We start from the raw sequence: 22,370 nt of genomic DNA, 5'->3' as shown, positions 1-22,370 counted from the left end.
TTTCACCGGAGTGATGGTAGTATGATGGGGTTCTTTCAATAGTAAGAGCCATTGTTATTCTGTACTGAGACACTCTCCTGATTAAGGCGAGGTCAAGAAACAAGTGGTGCAAATCGTTGCTTCTCTCTGACTGTTCTTCAACACAGGGAATGGCTGTTGTTCCCAACGACGCTGATGTCGGAGGTGGTTATCAGAGTAGATACTGAACGGTTGAGGTTCTGTGTTTTCCTGTGGAAAGAGATCTGAGGATCCAGAGTCGGATCGGATTTGCAGTGACAATCCATCAATATGTTCCATTGATGAAGAGGATGGTGCAGCCTAGGAGGCTTTTCAGTGAGCAGGTCATATGCCAGAGTGGTTTTCACGGGGCCAGTTGGAAATGTGGTCCGGGTCTCACCTGCACATGCGCCAGAACATAATCCTAATGGCCAGGATATCGCTCCTGTGGTGTCTGCTCAGTTCTCACCTCCTAGAGGGAAGAAGGTTCGAATCCAGGATGGGATCCTGGTGTCCGTGCAGGCAGATCTCCGAGACTGGGGAGCAGTCCTGGCAAGGGAAGTATTTCCAGAGGAAAAGGTCAAGCTGGGAAGCTTGTCTGCAATAAGTTTTCTTGAATTAAGAGCTATTTCAATGTACATATGCTTTGTAATCTGCCGTGTTAATTCTGTCGGACGACTTGACAGCAGTGGCGTAAGTAAGCCGCTAGGGCGGAACATGGAGAAAAGCGGCAACGGCAGATGCCGTAAAACTTTTCCGCTGGGTGAAAGGACTGGTAAACGCTATATTAGCAGTCTTAGGTCCGGATGTGAACGACGGAGAAATAGATTCCTCTGCAGATGCGATCTCCATCCGGGAGATATACAGTCGTCATCGAGAAGTTTCACTGAAGCGACAGGTCTTTGAGGTGTGCCTCAATTCGACATATTGGTGTCTCGCCTCAACGAGAGATCTCAGGGATATTGTTTCAGGTCAGGGGACACTCAAGCTATAGCAGTGGATGTCCTTGGGCCACCTTGGGTGTTTTCAGTCGGTCTATGTGTCCCCTCAGTTTTCACTCTCCTGAAGGTGATATAAATGTAAGACGACCAAAGGTTCAGGCGATCCTCATTGTTCCGGTCTGACCATGGAGGGATTGGTATCCAGTTCTTCAAGATTTACTCATAGTAGATCCCGGGCCTCTTCCTCTACGTGAGGAACTGTTACAGCAAGATCCGGGCGTGTATCAAGACTTACAGCGGCTGCGTTTGGCGGCGTGGCGGTTGAACGCCATATCCTAGCCAGAAAGGGTATTCCCAGTGAAGTCATTTCCACTTTTCTTAAGGCTAGAACAGACGTAACGGCAAAGCCTTACATCAGTGTTTGGAGGAAATATGTGTCTTGGTGTGAATCCAAGAAGGCTACTACGGAAGCTTCAGCTGGGTCGTTCTTCTCCATGCTTTGCAAGGAGGTGTGGGTGCAGGCCTAAAGTTAGGCTCCATTCAAGTGCGGTTTTGGCCTTATAAATTTTTCTTTCAAGAAAGAATTGGCAACCTTTCCGGAAGTTCGGACCTTCGTGGAAGGAGTACTGCACATCCAACCTCCATTTGTGCCCCCACAATGATTGGAACCTTTGTGTAAAAAAAAAATTAAAAAAAAATTCTCTCTTGGAGAGTGGTCCTGCTTTTGGCTTTGGCGTCCGCACGGCGGGTGTCGGAAGTAGCGGCTGGGTCTCACAAGAGCCCCTGTTTGATCTCCCAGGAAGATAGAGCGAAAGTGAGAACTCAGATAATAATTCTGCCAACAGTGGTTTCGGTGTTTCGCAGGAACCAGCCTATTTGATGCCTGTGGTTACTTAAGCTGATTCAAGGTCTCTCGATGTAGTCGGACCTTTGAATATTTATGTCGCCAATTTGGCTCAGATTACGGAAACAGAGGCTCTGTTTATCCGGTATGCTCCCAGCGTGCTTGGGGCGTCTGCGTCTCTGCAGTCGGTTACATGCTAGATCTGTGATCCGATTCGGCGTGCTCGTTCTGCGGCCTGAATTGCTGTTACCGAATTCGGTGGTGACCCATTCTACTAGTAAGGTGGGTTTTTCTTAGGGGATGCCCGAGGAGTCTCGGCGATTCTACTTTGCCGAGTGGATACTTGGTCGGGTTCAAACACTTTTGCTAAGCTCTACAAGTTTGATACCCTGGCTGATGAGGACCTCATGTTTGCTCAATCGGTGCTGCAGAGTCATCCGCACTCTCCCGCCCGGTTTGGAGCTTTGGTATAATCCCCATGGTCCTTACGGAGTCCCCAGCATCCTCTAGGATGTAAGAGAAAATAAGATTTTAAACCTACCGGTAAATCTTTTTCTCCTAGTCCGTAGAGGATGCTGGGCGCCCGTCCCAGTGCGTACTGTGTCTGCAGTTATTGGTTATGGTTACACTCTGGTGGTGTTTCTTTTCTGTCTGGCTGTTGCTGATATTGTGCATGCCATGGCAGGCGGTGTCTTATTATTGTTGACACACTGGTTGTGTTACATATTCTCTCAGCATGTGGCTGTGTATTGTTCATGCCGTGGGCTGGTATTCTTTTGAATGCCACGTTCTGCGGTATGTTCGTGGTGTGAGCTGGTATGACACTCACCATGTTTAAACAATAAATTCTTTCCTCGAAATGTCTGTCTCCCTGGGCACAGTTTTCTAACTGAGGTCTGGAGGAGGGGCATAGAGGGAGGAGCCAGTTCACACCCATTCAAAGTCTTATAGTGTGCCCATGTCTCCTGCGGATCCCGTCTATACCCCATGGTCCTTATGGGGTCCCCAGCATCCTCTACGGACTAAGAGAAAAAGATTTACCGGTAGGTATTAAAATCCTATTTTCTGTAGGTTGTGCTCTTGTACGTCGCAGCACCTCTACTCGTAGGCCCTTGTACTCTGAACAGCGCTGCGGTGTGGCGCCTAATAATTTCAAAGCGATTAATACTCTCCTTTTCTTTTCCTTTCTTTCTCCATTTAGCAGCAATGATTTTCCCATTGTCAGCTCTCTTTTCCCTTGGATAAATAACCATCACGTCTCTTGCCCCACGTATCAGTTTTCACAATCTGTCTTCTGCTACTGTGTATTTACACAGAGTCTGTCAAATCTCATTCTTCTCCTTTGTCTCCTCTTCACCCCGTCTGCACAATGCAAGCTTCCCTCCATCCCCTGCAAGGTTCACACACTGCTCTTTATCTCTGAGTGACCTGACCCGATTATCTGAGTAGCGAAGTGTCTGCAAATCTCCAAAACTGGAAAAGATCTATTCCGTCCCGTATTAAACAATTTAAGTTATTTGCAGATTTCGTGACCTGAATTTAGTTTTTCAGTTCTATCCCCTTTTTACATAAATCACAGGAGGCGGGTATATTACAGGGGTTTTCTTCGTTCAGATGTAACATTGGTTAGAACATACTTTATCATCATTCAGCCTTATATAAATACTCTGCTAAGTCTGGCTGCCTTTTTTTCCTGTGCTTTTCAAGAATGTATTTATATAATCAGGTAGCTGTGTTGTCCTTTCTGCATGTTCGTACAACTGCATCCTGTAAATCCTTTGGGGGTGCTATAACTTTCTTTGCTCCCAGCACAGGATCAGCTCAATTTTTCACGTACAAGGACCAAAAAGAAAGAACATTACACATAATAACATAGCTAATTAAGGCCATCAAAAGAGACGGTATATCAAAGTTGCCCAAAACTGGGGATGGGAGGGCTAAAGCATTTTGCACACAGGTACATGTGTGGGGTATGATACAATATTCCGGCGTTCAGCTGCGGGCTGGCGTAGCCTTTGGTTATTGTTCCAGATTTATGACATCATCCTATTACATGCCTCATCTAGAAGAAGAAAAAAAGTAAATATGTCGTTTAAACAAATTACCCAGCTGCACTTTGCCCTGCGGCATTTTTATTAATATTAGCAGAAAAAAAGTAAGACTATGGTTACAAGTCTACGACATCTGATGCAGTCACTGTAAATTTGTGTACAGTTTTGCAGTGTGTAACCTCCTGTGCACTGTCTGTAGCGCAGTGGCATAAATCGCAACGGAATACGCTGTCGCTATATAAGCAACTGTTAATAAATATAAATTAATAGCATGTCAGCTGCCTATGAGCCCTTACACACAACGCATTTTCTTAACGTTGATGCGGCGGTTGCTGTCCTCGAAAGAATCTGCTGCGTCAGCTGCCAGGTTATGTCTGACTTGAAGTTGCTTACAACGGCTTAGGCTTCAGTTAAGTGATTAACTCTCATTGTTCTGTTTCAGACAATGCAACAAGACATCGGTATGGAGTGACAGCTGTGACTTAATGTGCTGCGGCCGAGGGTACAACCCTTACATGGACAAAGTGGTGGAGAGATGTCACTGCAAATACCACTGGTGTTGCTACGTTACCTGCAAAAAATGCGAGAGGACTGTGGAGCGATACGTTTGCAAATGAGCAGCCCCGCAGCAAGCGAGGAAACCCCCCGTGAAAGTGCAAACCAAAGTACTATGCGCGATCGGAGAGTACTTTCCTTTAATCTGGTCTTTGCATGGACAAAGTCGTCTAAAAAAACAAACAAGTGTGCCAAATCGGATTTATTATTATACAGAGTAAGGGGGGGGGAAATATCAGACTTAATTTTTTTGGGACCGACATGAATGTTTTTTTCAATTTTTTAAATATATACACAAAGTGAGGACTCCGAGCGCAGTTGGAGTAGGCCGACTGCCCCCCGTGTCTGCCAGATTGTAAATACTCACCATTTAAATGACTTTCCTCTCCGCGGCGCTCACCCACTGCTGTTTAACAATGATGAAGAATGAGGGATAAACCTGTGAAGAAAAAAAATCCTGGACTTTAAGGAATTGAAGCCCCCTTCGTTTATATATACCCCAGTGGGCTCCATCTGGGAAACTGTCCGAACCAGAGTGCAATGAACCCTCATTAAGACTCACTTTATCAAAGATTGTTTACATTCTCCGGAGTTCCGTAACAGATCGCATCTCAGCTCGTCACCCAGGCAACAGTGTCCGGCCACTGTCGGTGGATGTACAAATTTTTCATTTGTCTGCAGAACAATACAGAGAGATATTTATGAATATAGCAATGGCTTCTCTTTCTCCTACCTTTTTATAAATATATATAAAATATAAATGTAAGTAAACAGCTTAAAGTTTGTATGAATAAAAGCTAAAAAGAAAAGGTAAATATAAAATGGTTTCTACAATATATTTTTATATTAATTTTCTATGCTGTTTTATGAAATACCACTTGTAAATATACAACTTAAGGTTTTCATATAGGTAAAGAGTGTAGACTTTATTTTTTTTCTTTCGCGGATGAAGTCCGTCTGATTCATTGGTGGGGGCGGGTGGGAGATGTATCGTACCTTGGGGAGAGATAAATTGGAGAGAGATTAAGTACAGGACGATCGGTTTCTAAATGTCATTTTACAGGCTGTAAAACATTTTTATGTGATCTCTTTCCAGTTTATCTCTCTCCAAGATTTGATACACCTCCCCTCGTAGTCTGAATAGTAAACTTGGCAAAATATAAGAAGGGATGCACCCACACACATCAGCACTAAGGGATCTATTTACTAAGCCTTGGATGGAGATAAAGTCAACGGAGATAAAGTACCAGCCAGTCGGCTCCTACCTGCCGTGTCTCCATCAAAGGCTTTAGTAAATAGACCCCTTTGTCACTAATATAACCCCCCCATTATTCCATCTATTATCTACAACTCAGTTCTTGATTACAGTGTTAAAGGCAGATAATTTGACATTTGCTAATTAAGAACTAGATGAATAAAATATAAAGAAATTATATATTTTAAAAAAATAGATTACCTATACTGAATATTAACGTAATAACACACATAGAATAGCTACAGTGTTTAGGTCGGCACCAAATGGTCGACATGCAGAAGTTCAACAGGTACAGTCGACAGATAAAAGGTCGACAGTGGTTAAGGTCGACAAGTCCAAAAGGTCAGCCGGTTCAAAAGGTTAACATGAGAATTGTCGACACACAACTTGTCGACACAAGTTTTTTCAGGTTTATTGGGTCAAATCTTGTATGTTTGATATGTCACCACCATCAGTTGATACATGTACCCTCGCTGGATCGCTTTGCTCGCTCCGCTCGCCGCAAGTTACTATTCCCAATTGAGGGCCACGTGTATAGTAAATCATGAAAAATCTTGGGAAAACATGAAGAAAACTAAAAAAATGTGTTGCCCATTTGTGTGTCGACCAATGCCATGTCAACCTTTTGTACCTGTCGAGCTAATGCATGTCGGCCATATGGTGTCGACATGTTGGACTATACACTATCTTATCTATATACAGAATAATGGGAAAGACAGCACTCAGTGAAAGATCAAACAAAGCAAATGACAAATGGTGGTGCAAGGTCCCAAAAAGGGTTAATATTGACACTCACTATATACGTGTATGTATGTATATATATATATATATATATATATATATACACACTCACTTTTCCCAGGTAATGGAAAAAATAAAAACCAGCACTCACTTTTGGAGATGAAAAAAAACGATTACTTAATCTTCATAGAGATTCCATTGCTCATAGACCGACAACTGCGGCTGTCGGTCTATATGCAATGGAACCTCTATAAAGAGTAAATAATAGTTTTTTCATCTCCAAAAGTGAGTGCTGGTTTTTCGTTTTTCCATTACCTGGGAAAAGTGAGTTTCAAAATAAATATATATATATATATATATATATATATAAATTTAGGAGGCACTTATATAATCTTGAGGGCACGCAGAAACCATTATAACTTTCAAATTCATAAATGATTACATTTTTGATAAATATTACTGGAGTTTACATTTTTTTTATTTTACAAAAAGTTGACTTTTCAGTTTGTCACTAATTAAAATGTGAATTTTAAAACTTGGACTGTCTAGGACATTCAACGGTACGAGTTTGACACCATTGAACTAATCAACCAAAAACAATCCAGAAACTCACAAGCAAATCATGTTTATTTTAATGTTAGAAATATTTGTGTAGACACGTTCCTCACCCTAGATATATGCTGTATGTTTATTTATTTTCTTTTAAGTTAAACTGTTGCCTCATTGGACCTTTTTATTTAATTAGCTCCTGTTACAAAACTTCGGGGTATATTTGGTAGGAAAAGCTGCTACTTTAAAAGTGCAATAATATTAAGGGGGTATTTATAAATTATTGACGAGTGATAATATTGTGAGAGATAAGATACCAACCAATCAGCTCCTGTTATTTGCAAAACACAGCCTGTAAAATGTAAGGTTGAAGCTGATTGGCTAGTACTTTATCCCTCACAATTTTATCTCCCTCGGAGCTTTGATAAATACCCAACTTAATGCAAAGCTACTTTCCAATTTTGCATTCAATATTATTGACCTTTAAATTAGTAAATTTGCCCCTTCAACTCCCTAATTTTATATCCAACTGGAGATTGAGTAACCAGCATCTGACTTACAGTATTGGACAAAACTGCAGCACCTACCCAAATGGTGGAAGCCAGCTAATTACCAGAAAAAAGCCATTATAACGCCCTTATAACAATTTATGAAACATTGTACTTGACTTGTACTGTATGTGCTTATGGCAAAATAAAAAAAAGTATTACAAATATTTTCTGTATCTATATAAATATTGAAATATATCCTTTCATTCAAGATTCCTCTAAACACCCCAGCTTGTCACGCAGATTGGCAAACGGCGCCCGTGTGTGTGTGGTTGCATGGTACAGGGATCCAGGTGCACTATAAAACTGCAGCCTACTCACTGGCCTCTAGCTGGCATCAGTGCCATGTGCAGTGGGTGTATGGGAGTTTTTAACCCCTCTCCTGCTTCTGACTTCCTGCTGGCTGTTGGTGAGCTGGAAAACACGGACTTCTATTTTCCCACTTGGACCTGTGGAATCCAGAAAGCTACTTTATTACTGCAGGTGCAGAATGTGCAGGTCTTGTTTCCCTCTCTCTTGAAGGGAGCTGGTCCCACAGAAATGTGGGCAGTTGTGGTGAGACACAAGCCCTCTTACCATAAGATAGATAGATAGATAGATAGATAGATAGATAGATAGATAGATAGATATGTCAATTGTCTATGTTGCACGGCACAAGTGTCTTCCTTACTTGTTGTTTTTCTGTGTCGTGTTTGTTTTTATAAGTATCACTAACATATTGATTTAGGTTTTTTATTTTTACAGGAGTTTCTTGTGCATTTTTTATTATTATTTTTTTTTTTTTATTGCATATTTTATGTACTGAACTACTGTACTTCACATTTCCAGAAGGTTTCTGGGATGTACTGGAAAAGCAAATGCAGGAATGACCCAGACAAAATTCAAAAAAAATTAAAAAGGAAAAAAAAAAAAAAAATGCACAGAAATTATAAAAAATGGGAACAAAGACAGTATGTGTTCTTCTTGTGTTTTTAACAACGTCAGTGTGCCCGGGGTCTTAGTCACCCTCTCACAGACAGAGCTGGAATATAATCTGTATTCCCATTCCCAACAACGCATTCCAGGGTAATCAAAGTAAGCAGGTAGTAATGCCACGCGTTTCACAAGCTATTAGGTGTAATTTATATGATATACTGTACATGCAACATATAAATTATATATATATATATATATATATATACACATATTTTTTTTTATTGAATATGTTATTTATTATTTATATTATGTAAATGCTAAAATTAAATATTTATTTAAAAAAAACATAACCAGTTTATTCCAGGCATAGTGGTAGAGCACCTCAATAATTAGAAACATTTCTTAAGGAGGTCTATTGGGATACTGTAAGTGCTGGAGACCCAGATTTCTAAGACACAGGACCTTAAGTAATAGCCTGCGAGGGGGATCTGGTCTGAAGATCGACACTGTCTTGGTCGACAGTCACTAGGTTGACAGGGTTTATAGGTCGACATGGGCTAGGTCGACAGGTCAAAAGGTCGACATGAGTTTTTAAAAAAATATATATTTTTTTGAACTTTTTCATACTTAACGATCCACATGGACTACGGTTGGAACGGTAATCTGTGCCGAGCTAAGCGGTAGCGGAGCGAGGCACCTTGCCCGAAACATGGCGAGCCATGCGAGGGGACAAGGTGCACTAATTGGGGTTCCCGGTCACTCTACGAAGAAAACGGCACAAACCCCCCCCCCAAAAAAAAACACACCTCATGTCGACCTTTTGACCTGTCGACCTAGAAACCCTGTCGACCTTCCAACCCTGTCGACCTAGTGACTGTCAATCTAATGATCCACACCCTGCGAGAGGCAGGAACGCACACCATTGCAGCGAGTTAATCCCTATTTTAAAAGCGTTAATCATTTAAGAGACAAAAATGTGCGTAGGAGGTATAAACCAACAGTGATTTACTGGTAGCCCTAACTGGTCACGTTTCCAGGTTACTGTCTGTGGACGCAGGGGTTATAATTACTGACCAGGCAAAATAGATCAACTCATCTTTGCAGGGCACCTGGAAGGAGTGGAGGAGAGATACTGTTCTAGCGTTTATACGGGTGTGGGTCAACCAGAATTAGGTCTACCCCATACAGTCAACATTCAATGGGTCAACATGTAAAAGGTAGACAATTCAAAAGATCGATAGGAACAAAAGGTCGACACGGTCAAAAGGTCAACATGGAAATCGGCGACACAGAATAGGTCGATACAATTTTTTGAGGTGTCATTTTCTATGTTAAACCACATGTGACCCCAATTAGTGTACTTGCCGTGTTTCAGGCAACGTCCCTCTCTCCTCTACCTCTGCGCCTGGCACAGGTTACTATTCCTAATCGTAGTCCACGTGGATGGGAAATTATGAAAATGTTGGAAAAAAGTCCACAAAAACTTGCGTAGACCATGTGTGTCAATCATTGGCATGTTGGACATTTTGTACCTGTCGACCGGATGTATGTCGACCATATGGGGTGGACCTATTGACTGTTGACCTATCATCTAGAACCTGTATATACCGTGGGGGTATAAAGATTGGTATATCTATAATCATACGTGCCAACTTTGTAGGACTCCTCTCCCAGAGAATCACGGAGAGAAGACGCGGCGGACAACTTTGGGGGGGCAGGACAGGCTAGCACATCATCATTAGGCCCCACCTTTGTATTGATGAAATGTCACGATTCATGGTCTGCGAGAAAGGGGTGGGGCTAAATATATAATTTCTAGTAGTCCCCATCAAAAAGGATTTGCGATTTCCTGTGTTATCTCCCCATCCTGTCCGCTTTTCTAGGATGTGGGTGGGATGCGAGAGATCCAGCCACTCTTCCAGGGGTAAAAAATCGTGAGTCTCCCGCAAGTTCTAGGACAGTAGGCAAGTACTGTATGTCTATAATGGATGCAGGGTGTACAGTGCACATGGTGCTTTGTCTGCCATGCGCAATAGGGCACCATGTTCCCATAGCCTGCATATGGGTAGTAGGAATATCACCGGCAAGATGGTAGGGCTCCATGTTCCCATAGACCTGCATGTGAACAGTACTCTCTGGCAATTGGGTCTGCGAGATAGGGGGGGTCCCAAGAGAGACTGCACACAGGCCCCCTCTTATTCCATCCCTGGTATGTAGCCATTTATGGTGTAGTTACCCAGGCTGACAGAGGGCTTGTGTTTATGGATATAGAATTGTAGAGCGGGTATATTATTTGGGGTCACAGTGCCGGTGTTTTATGTACGGCTGTCTGAGTACATGTATTATTTTGTCTGTGCGCTATGTAATTGCCCATAGCGATACGTTGCTCATTGCCTAGTATAGGGTCTGCTGTTTATTAGCCTGTGCGACGGACGGGTTTTGTGCAGCTTACATGACTCACAATTCCTGGCTGCTCATATTTGGCCAGGGCCCCTAAAGTTGAGTGCAGTCTGCCCAGGCCTGTACTGAACACTAATACCGTTTGCAGACACAAATGAAATAATTGCAGGGACCTTTTAGAACCAATTATAAATACAATACGTTTGCAGCTTTGAATGTAACATCTGTTTCAATGGACACCAACCTATTGAAAAAAATTCCAAATATCCCCCCATATAATAAGAAATACCTTCAGTCCATGGTCATTGAATGGAGACTGCGGGGGTTATGTAATAGTGTCAGATTTTTTAGAAGCAGCGCAATTCCGGCAATCTGAGCCGCAGATTTAAAGCGGCAACCATTTAAATGGCAAAGCCACACTGATTTTCCTTTTTGAATAATTGCCGCTTTAAATCTGCATCCAGGGTAGCCGCAATGGGGAGGCGTATGAGATCTCGGACCCTATTACATAGCCCCCTATGTGCTTTAGTCACCCTTCCCGCCCTTTTTCAGATGCCCACCCTCAACTGCCATGACCCCGTACTTAACCTGTGTGAATGAAACCAGATGGGTTCCACTGCGCCTAATATACAGTACAGTATATTGCTCAAATATATAGATGTTTTCTCTCAGTATATTTTTTATATTACATATTTAATGAGCCTTTAATCACAGAAACCATTTTTTTCTTAAATCATCATCATCAAAAAAAAAAAAAAAAAACGATAAAAGTTTTAGGCAGACAGAATTCTCCGTACGGCTCTTAAAGATTCCGCAGCGGCTCTGGAGTATTCCACAACAGCGCTTCCCGTTGATCCATCCAGATAAAAGAACAGAGCCCTGCGTCATTCCCGTGTACTTCCCCCCAGCATTAAAAAATGGGGCTTGTCTCCTATTCCTGGATTCCTGGATGGCAAATTGACAGATTTTTATAACCTTGGTTCTGCTGAAAAGTTTGTACAACCTTGTACGTGTCTGTCATAGGAAATATGTGTGAACATTAAAATTCCAGCTAAAAACCCTGTTTGCTGTGGTGCCTATAAGATAAGAAACATATGTCAATAGGCTCTTATATTAACCACTTGCATCCAGCGAACGGCGGACGTGTTTTCCCTGGAGGAAGACGCTCGTCAGTGGAAATATTAGAGCCAAGATTTTTCTTTCTCTACGAAAATTGTTCAAGAATTTTCATCAAACATTTTAAATTAAAACCAACAGTGCCGTAGTCAGAATGACAAGTATTCTATGGACCAGTTGTGGATGGAAAGAAGAAAGGTCCTCTGTGTGAAGGGGGTCAGAGACTATGAAATGTGACGTATGGAGCAAAAAAAAAAAGATATTTTTATAACAAAATGAAAAGTTACAGTACATCGGTGCGAGACTTGTAAAGGGGTCTTTAACTCCTTGATACAGTTCCCAGGCAAAGAGAGGTTTCAGTTTGTGTGTGGGTAAGCCTGATCGCAGCAGCAAATATGTTAGCAAATGGGCAAAACCATGCTGCACTGCAGGGGGGGGCAGATGTAACATGTGCAGAGAGAGTTAGATTTGGGTGGGTTATATTGTTTATGTGCAGGGTAAATACTGGCTGCTTTATTTTTACACTGCAATTTAGATTTCAGTTTGAACACACCCCACCCAAATCTAACGCTCTCTGCACATTTTACATCTGCCCCACCTGCAGTGCAGCATGGTTTTGCCCAAGTGCTAACAAATTTGCTGCTGTGATCAACTCAGAATTAGGCCCCATGTGCACTGCAGGGGGAGGCAGATATAACATGTGCAGATAGAGTTAGATTTGGGTGGGGTGTGTTCAATCTGCAATCTAAATTGCAGTGTAAAAATAAAGCAGCCAGTATTTACCCTGCACAGAAACAATATAACCCACCCAAATCTAACTCTCTCTGCACATGTTACATCTGCCCCCCCCCACCTGCAGTGCGCAGGGTTTTGCCCATCTGCTAACAACTTTGCTGCTGCGATCAGGTCTGAATTAGGCCCATAGCATAACTCCCAAATTTCAAGGATCAGCAAGCGGGACCCCATGCGCTGCACCGCCGTGCCCGTCGCCAAAAAGGGACGTGGCTACATAAAATGGGTGTGACTTCATATAAAGGGGCGTGGCCTCGTGGCAATGCTGCGATCGCGAGCCACGGCCCCTGTTCTTGTTACTATGGAGGCATGGCCAGTGTTCAGTGAGCTGCTGGCATGCCCCCAGTACCTCTGTCTCCGTGAATAGACCCCGTGTGCACATGTGCACAGCGTCTAATCACCCTGCTCTGCAGTGAGTGCAGGAACCTCCCTACTGCCCCCCCCCCCCCCCCCCCCCAATGCGGGACCTCTGCCCACGGGTGGAACAGCGGGACAGTCCCCCAAAAAATGGGACTGTCCCGCGAAAATCGGGACAGTTGGGAAGTTTGCCATAGTTAGTGTCATTTGCTAATGTGCAAAAGTTTTGCTGTGCAAAACATCTTCCATTTTGTGGCATCATGTGTCGACTTTCATTTTTTTTGCACAAGTGCACCTATTTGTGCAAAACACGTCAGTTCTGCGTGCCAACAAGACTCCGGCAGACAGTGCAACACTGCACCTCATGGGAGGAGCCAGGCAGAGTGGGGCGTTACTGGTTAAAGGTAGATTGGGGTCACCAATGGCAAAACAAATGTCATTTTGTAGGACAAGATGTTTTGGGTATTTTGTAGTAGATCATTACAGAATACCTCCCCAAATGTTCATTAAAGATGACATGTCCGTACCTTCAACTGATTTGTCCCATCTATTAGATATAGGAGGATAGTTCATTTATCTGCACATAAATATCAATGTAATAAAAACGTTCAAAGATACAAAATTGACAGTTGTAGTAAAGACAGTACCGGCATATCCCATCACTCTCATACGATTCTCAAAATATTTTAGAAGTAAAGCAGAAATCAGTCTAAATCAGTGGTTCTCAATTACAGTCTTCAAGTATCCCCAGCAGGTCATGTTTTCTGGATGTCTTTAATCATGCACAGGTGAGTTAATCTGTTTTGCTGGGTCAGTAATTATTACCCTACTGGGATTGCGTTTAGCATACCGATGGACGGATACCGGCAGTCATGTGATTGATGCATAATCCAGACAACACTCCGGAGACTGGCACCGGAAGAAGGTCAGACCTCTGCTTGTATTGGGGCTGTGGGTGTATCAGGGAATGTATTTCATTGTCAATTCATTTGTTTTGTATAATGGTAAGGTATTTCATTCAGTAGCAGTCTCTGGGGGAGACTTGGAAAGAGATACAGGGGGAGATTTATCAAAGCTTGGAGAGAGATAATGTGGAAACAGATAAAGTACTAACCAGTCAGATCCTATAAAATGACAGTTAGGAGCTGATTGGCTGGTACTTTATCTCTCTGCACTTTATTTCTCTCCAGGACTCGATACATCTCCCCCTCTGTATGCTTGGTTAGTGACACCCTGTTATTTTATCTAGAGCAGGCATGTCAAACTCGTGACCCTCCAGCTGTTGTGAAACTACAAGTCCCAGCATGCTTTGCCAGCATACCTTCCACTGATTAGCTGGTAAAGCATGCTGGGATTTGTAGTTTCACAACAGCTGGATGACCAAATGTTTGACATGCCTGATCTAGAGTGTAGAGGTGCCCATTGGCACATCATGCTGATAACTGTTTTCTTGTTTTGCTCAATTGTTTATGTACTGTGTAATGGGCGCTGTGGAACCCTTGTGGCGCCATATAAATACAGAACAATAATAATAATTGAGAAAGAAGGCAGCTATGAAAGTGGTTACTTTATTAATAGCGGACTATTGTTATATGCCCCTTCTGTTATAGAATCAGATATATTATATTTCACTAGCCCATATTGATACCCAGATCACCGGCTTCTATACCATGTGTGTTTCTAAGCCTCCGCAAACGTCTCGTAAATGTCAGCATGTGTAAATAGTCCCGTCTGAGCTCAGCTATACCATGAAACATGTTGGATTGGGCGGTTTATCAGTCCCCCGGGAAGTCATATAGCTGGAGTGCCTGAAACAGACACAGGCTTTTCCTCAATGTAATTTCTTCCCAAGGAAGGAAAATATCAACACACTGAAGCTTTTTCCAATTGTGTTTCTGGGAGAGAATAAAATCACATCCTGGCTGCAGTAAAACGAAATCACAAATGGACGATTTTATTGAACATCAGGTTGTGGAAATAAGGGGCTAATTCAGACCTGATCGGTGTTTTGCGTTTTCGCACAGTAGCGATCAGGCCTGAACTGCGCATATGCCGGCGCCGCAGTGCGCCGGCGCATGGCAGACACCCGACGGCTGTCTTAGCCCTTGCAATCGCCTCTGCCTGATTGACAGGCAGAAGCAGCGCTGGGCGGGAGGGGGCGAGCCGGTGGCATTTAGGGGGGCGGTCCGGGCAACGCAGCCATGCCCGGACCGTTGTGGGGGTGGGCGCGGCGGCTGCGTGACATCACACACAGCCGCTCCGACCCGGGCTGCGATGAGTAGTTTCCTGGCAGCGTGCAGGAGCTGCGCTGGCTGAGAGCTACTCTTCAAGTACAAAAGCATCGCCGCTGTGCGATGCTTTTGTACTTGGCGGGGGGGTCGGCACTGACATGCGGGGAGGGATAGCCCCGCGCTGGGCGTCCCCCCGCATGTCAGGGAAGCTGATCGTAGATGTGCTAAATTTAGCACATCTTCGATCAGGTCTGAATGACCCCCTAAGTGTGGACCAGCTATTTCTAGGTACAGTCTAAGTTACCAGGCTACATCAGGGAAATACTTAAGGAAATGGAGTATACAAAATACGTTGGAAGCAGCTGCTGTAAGACAATTGTGGGGAGATTTATCAAACCTTGGAGAGAGATAAATGGGGAGATTTATCAAAACTTGGAGAGAGATAAAGTTTAGCTAAAAGGGAAGAATTATCAAGCGAGAGATAAAGTGGAGACAGAAAAGTAGCAGCCAATCAGTTACTAACTGTCAAGTTATTGGCTGTGTTTGAAAAATGACAGGAGCTTATTGGTTGGCACTTTATCTCTCTCCACATTATCTCTCTCCATGTTATCTCTCTCCATGTTTTGATAAATCTCCCCCTTGGGATGTAAACAATTAGCCTGACAAGATTAGCATTATGAATACAATGTTGGCCATACCCGGTTTAGCTTATGGTAGAGGAAGCCACCTTAGTGACTTTCAGAGAGGGATTGTATCGGGGACATTTCCTGATATAACTTGGAAGTTTTATCAGGAACAGATACTGAGTCAATGCAGTCTGCGGGAAAGATCTCATCAGCGAGAGTCAGATGTGCGTGGAAGGATCTGGAGCAGAACTTAGGACGGTTCTGTCCACCATTAACACCTGCTGGAGTTTCTCATGGACTGGTGGCATCATACTTCTATAACAGTATTCCAGACACATGTCAAGTCTACGCCAGGGACGGATCTAGACTTTTCTTTAGGGGGGGGCGGTTTACTGTTTAATCTTGACTCCTCCCTCTACAGTCCCAACTCCTCCCATCTGCAGTCCTAACTCCTCCTCTCTCAATTCTGACTGAACTTTTTGAGTGAGACTGAGATAGAGCTTTGTGATTGTTCTATGTCCATGTGACTGTGCTATGGGGTAATTGTATTTATTAGCCCTAGTACCCACACACCAGCAAGTGAGGGGCAAATGCTCTGTAACCCTTGCTCTCCTGGCTCCTCTGTGCTGCTGTGGTATAAGCTGCAGCACATCGTTCTGCCTCAGGCTCTCCCCGGAGAGCTTTCTTCTGCTCAAAAGTGGGCGTGGCTATGACTGTGTTAGGGGGGGCGGTCGCCCCCCCCCTAGATCCGGCCCTGGTCTACGCTCATGTATTTTACAGCACAATACGTCGTAACATCTTACTGTGAATGCAAAGCCCAGGTTTGAATATTAATAACAGGTTGACGTTTCCCGGGCTCTGCTGGTTAAAGAGAGATAAATGAGACATTGCATGGGCAAGCTTGAACCAGCGTTAATGCCGTAACAGGTTGACAGTAAAAAGGTTGACCCCTTATGGTTGACATGCATTAGGTGGAGAGATACAAAAGGTCGGCATGGTCAAAAGTTCGACATAACAATGGTTAACACACATATGGTGGACACAAGTTTTTTGTTTGTTTCTTTTCAACTTTGATATACAGATGTAGCCATGCTGATCTTTGCTGCGATGCTTGGCACAACTTGCTGCATGATGACATGCCGGCTGTGACTATTCGCAGCTGCCAATCGCTCCATTAATTCCTATTAATGGAGCGATCGCCGGCTGGAATTAATGGAGCGGTCGCCAACTGCGAATACTCGCAGTCCGGCATGCCACGAAGAATGCCGCATCGCAGAACCCACCAGCTGGAGTTCTAGAACAACGTCTACGCTAATTATAGTCAATAGGGCGCTTTGATAGACACAATTTGGTCTAGGCTATCTATAGATTAATCACATTTGTGGTCTCATTGATAAGTAATGTTTGTGTATCATGAGCGTTGACATACTACTATTTCAATAACGCCATTAGTTCACACATACCGGATAGTGACACACTTTGACGCCAAATTATTCCAAATTTATTAAAACAATATCTTAATTTATAAAAATGTTTTACAGTATAAATCATAATCACTGTTTATATGCTGGATATCTGATAGCACTTTATCAGCTCGATGGAATAATGACACTCTCTGGACCGTCCTAGACAGAATGCAAGCTTGTACCAATTGTGGCTTTACAGTATTGTGGACACAGATTTCATACACCAGCGCGTTTCGTCATTGTCGACTTCATCAGGGGTAGTGCAATAGTAGGTAATGTGAAAAACCTCCAATTCATATAAAGAACACGGATGACCTGTGGTAGATGACCAATCACTGGTGATAAAGTGTGCAGCTGTTTTAACAGAGTGTCAGTATAAACATCATGTGGTACATTCAGTTTCGGAATATAATGCAGATTTCATGTGTATAGATCAGCAACCAGGTATCACGAGGCCCAGAACATGCACTCTCTAATGGCGAGCCAAGCCTCTGTGATGATTGGCCACACCCGCTTTTGGTGGCTTACTACACCCCTTAAGCATGGGTCCTGCCACTGCATTTCCCCAGAGGGCCGCTCATGCACCAGTCTGACACTGGTGACTTCGGAATCACACGTTCTCCATTGTCCACCACATTAGTAGGTGATATCCAGCATTTTTCCAAATTTGAAATATCTCAATGGAATATGCACCATACTGTAGTCTAGTACAATTGTGAATTATGGGACAGGAGTGAAGTGTAGGGGGTTAATATAAAGTGGCAAGTGCTTATTAGGTGCAAGCTTATTTGTCCCTTGGTGTTGGAGTCTTTGCACTTATACAGCAGTGCACCCTATGCAACCTACAGTATGTCAGCAGGATGGCCGGAGCCACGTGTAATTCAAAGTAACTTTAACATGAGTGGCCGAGCTACTAAACAACAGTGGACTGATATCTGACTATGGTTGGATGCAGGCATCACATGACTGGCTCACATTCTACCCTAGCATGACTTTGTACAGCAGGACCCTACGTCTACAGACACCTTGCATCAGTATTTTAAGATGCAGATACAGTATCTGACACTTATGGGTCCCTGTGCTTAGAGAGGTGGATCAGGGGCGTTAAAGTGCAAGAGGAGAACAGTGAGGGCCTGCAGGTGCAAGACAAGTGTGTCCCTTTGAGATGCATCTTATACTGGGTTCCATGTATTTTTTACATAAATTTCTTATCCAGCCGGGCAAAAACACTTGTCACAGTTGATTTTTCTATTGAAATTAATTACCAACCGGTCAAAATGACAGAACAACATAACAGTAATGTCACCGCCAGCGGCTGTGCGCGCTCGTGTTGATCAACACTTAAATTGCTCCATCGGGCGCCAGCTAGTGGCTGTCGGCGCACAAAATACTTGAATTCCCCCCATAGAGGTGAGAAGCAGCGTTAGCCTTTCATTATATAGGATTCTTCAGCTTTCAGTAAAGGCAGGCGTACCTATCCTAAAGAGAAAGAGGCTCTCCGCAGCATCATCTGAGTATTTTTTGGAAAAAATACCCCGATATCCTGCTGTGCATGCGCCGACATCACCGCTACCGCCGCCGCCCTGTCGATCCCCCCTCATTGCGACTACCCCCATGCGCCGCGGACCCCCCCCAGCAGGATAATATTACTCACCTGTCCAGGGAGCCGGTCCGTGCTGTTCCTGCTGGACTGCCGGATCCTGTGCTCTGCGGTGACCCCCGCTGTTGTAAATTGCGCTGCCGCTTTGCAGCGTCACTGTACCGCACCGGGGTCACAGCGCAGCATATGGGAGACCCAGCACCCGGCAGCGCTCACCAGAGCAGCGTACACTGGCTCCTGGACAGGAATGTTTTTTTGTTTTTATTATTATTATTTTTTTTACACTGTGATCAGCTTGTCCATCGGGCACACATAGCTGATCACTGGAGCCGGGTCCAGCTCAGCTTTCTCTGCCGGGGGCAGAGAAATCTGGGCAAAAGGGTGCAGATCGCAGTGCCTGACTGGAGAGATTATCACAGGGCACACTGCGGTATTTTTTCCCTTTTTTATTTTAGTAAATTTGGCCATATCGCATTTCCTATTATAAGTATGGGGGGAATGCGATGTGGGTTACTAAAAAATAGTGAATTAAAGGGTTTGCAGCAGTTTTTCATGAAAACTGCCCCAAATGCCCTTTAACACATTCAGGTGATACTAAAATAATGTGAAAAGGGTGTGAAAACAGAAAACACCCTTTTTCACATTATTTTATTAAAAATAATGTTAATAAATAGACCTCTAAATATTAATTAGATATTTACATTGCATTCAGATACATTTGTTACTTCTGCTAACGGTTTATATTGACATATTAGGAAAATAAAGACAGACCATAGGAATCTTCTGCTATAGGAAATCCACATACAAGTAACAAGCTGGGTCGGGGATATGATGTCTCGGTATCCGGACTCCAGGTCGACAACAAAAAGGTCGACACACCTTAGGTCGACGCCAATTGGTCGACACACCTTATGTCGACATGGACAAAAGGTCGACAGGAACAAGGTCGACATGAGTTTTTCATGTTTTTTTTATTTTTTCGAACCTTTTCATACTTAACGATCCACGTGGACTACGACTGGAACGGTAATCTGTGCCGAGCGAAGCGAAGGCACCATGCCTGAAGCATGGCGAGCGAAGCGAGCCAAGCGAGGGGACGCGGTGCACTAATTGGGGTTCCCGGTCACTCTACGAAGAAAACGACACCAAAAAAACATAAAAAACTCATGTCGACCTTTTTCCATGTCGACCTTGTTCCTGTCGACCTTTTGTCCATGTTGACCTTTTGCCGATGTCGACCTAAGGTGTGTCGACCAATTGGCGTCGACCTAAGGTGTGTCGACCTTTTTGTTGTCGACCCTGAGTCCCAGACCCGATGTCTCTATAAAGTCGCCATTGTATCCTGGAAGGAAAATGATTCCTGATAGCAATTATTAATGTCTTCTGATTAGGTATATATCTCGCTATCAATTGCCTTCTTCTTATCTGAGCTCTGCTGCGTAGACCTGCACAGCTGTCATTTGCACGCAGACGGTTACACAACGTCACTCAGGATGCAATATATACTTATGGCAAAGAGCTTATGATACAGACTGTACTTACCTGTGGGATGGGGACAGCCCTGGGCATAGGCAATCTAGACTCTTGCCTAGTTCTAGGGGATGAGGGCGACACACTGCAGTGCCACCCATCCAGGATTACTCCAGGCAGTTTGGAAATCCACCATAAATAAGATAATGGCGCTATTAAACCAACATGAATAATCTATTATTAGCTGTAAAATCCATCAGCCGTCTAAAACAATACACCTCTGTGTGGTTTATATTACATCAATTATTAAGTAACTTCAAGAGAAGGCAACGCTTGGAAAGAACAGACGGTTGCAGCAGTGTTAACAAAATATAGCAAGCTTTAATATAGGACATACATACAATTAGATGACATTAAAAATTTTTTACAAAATTAATAAAGGATGCAGGGCCTAATTCAGAGCTGATTTGGGTGGGGTGTGTTCAAACTGAAATCTAAATTACAGTGTAAACATAAAGCAGACAGTATTTACCCTGCACAGAAACAATATAACACACCCACATCTAACTCTCTCTGCACATGTTATATCTGCCTCCCCTGCACTGCACATGGGCCCTCATTCCGAGTTGTTCGCTCGTTGCTGATTTTCGCTATGCTGCAATTTGTTGCTAACTGCGCATGAGTAGAGCGCATGACGTGCTTAGTTATTTAACAAAAAACTTAGCTGCTTTGCTGTGGCTTCAGCGGCGCTTTTCAGTCGCACTGCTGATCAGTAAATGATTGACAGGAAAGAGGCGTTTCTGGGCGGCAACTCAGCGTTTTCACGGCGTTTGTAAAAAAAAACGCAGGCGTGTCAGGGAAAAACGCGGGACTGTCTGGAGAAACGGGGGAGTGGCTGGCCGAACGCAGGTCGTTTGTGTGATGTCAAACCAGGAACTAAACGGACTGAGGTGATCGCAATCTAGAGGAGGTCTGGAGCTACTCAGAAACTGCAAGAAATTGTTTAGTAGCAGTTCTGCTAATCTTTTGTTCGCTATTCTGCTAAGCTAAGATACACTCCCAGAGGGCGGCGGCCTAGCATGTGCAATGCTGCTAAAAGCAGCTAGCGAGCGAACAACTCGGAATGACCCCCATGGTTTTGCCCAACTGCTAACAAATTTGCTGCTGTGATCAACTCTGAATTACCCCCGTAGTGTTGCAATATCTTTCTGTAGAAAATTCTGTCCTTATTGATAGTACAATATGTAATAATTATAGATTTTAGTGCAATACTCCTCTTATATTCCTCGTAGCAAAATGGGAGAGGTATATAGCTTTCACTCAGATAGCTGCAGTATCCTTTCACTGTTTTTTAGAGTAAAGCCGAGTACACATTAGAACAGTGTTCTAGGCACCCTGGGGTGCTGCGAGGCTCTTGCAGGGGTGCCTCGGATTGGTGGTCCAGGACCATATGAAATTATTTATGGTCAAAGTGATATGTAAAACCAGTGCTAGCGGCTGCCAGCCATAAAACACGTGGACAATCAGAAGCACAGCTGTACCTCACTACATAGCTGACCCTAAGGGTGACATGTACCAACAATTTACTGCACTTAATATTGTTTTTTTCCAAATTCATCAATAAAAAAACTTTTATCTTAGGGGAGCCGTGGAAAAATGCTGATGCTCTACAATATTTAGGCCCAGATTTATCAAGCCTTGGAGAGTTGATAAATAGCACGGTGATAAAGTACCAACCAATCAGCTCCCACCTTCAAACACAGCCTGTAACATGACAGCAGCTGATTGGATGGTGCTTTATCACTGTGCTCTTTATCACTCTCCAAAGCTTGATAAATCTAGGCCTTAGAATATTACGAAGGTAATCCAAAAAGTAACGACTGTTTGCACATTTTTGGACCTTACGCCAAGCGATT

General features: G+C 43.6%; 1 protein-coding gene across 1 annotated transcript in view; it reads left to right on the top strand.

Moving 5' to 3' along the window:
* WNT11 (Wnt family member 11) overlaps positions 1-6,529 on the top strand; it is a 117,091-nt gene extending 110,562 nt beyond the window's left edge. Inside the window, exon 6 of the mRNA XM_063951245.1 lies at positions 4,276-6,529. Coding sequence (XP_063807315.1) covers positions 4,276-4,450 — 175 coding nt within the window. The 3' untranslated portion in view covers positions 4,451-6,529. The remainder of the gene's footprint in view (positions 1-4,275) is intronic.
* Positions 6,530-22,370: the final 15,841 nt, after the last annotated feature.

The sequence above is a fragment of the Pseudophryne corroboree genome, chromosome 2 (assembly GCF_028390025.1).
Source record: "Pseudophryne corroboree isolate aPseCor3 chromosome 2, aPseCor3.hap2, whole genome shotgun sequence".
NCBI lineage: Eukaryota > Metazoa > Chordata > Amphibia > Anura > Myobatrachidae > Pseudophryne > Pseudophryne corroboree.
Note: the sequence above shows the minus strand (reverse complement) of the source record. Positions and strands in the feature narration are given on the sequence as shown.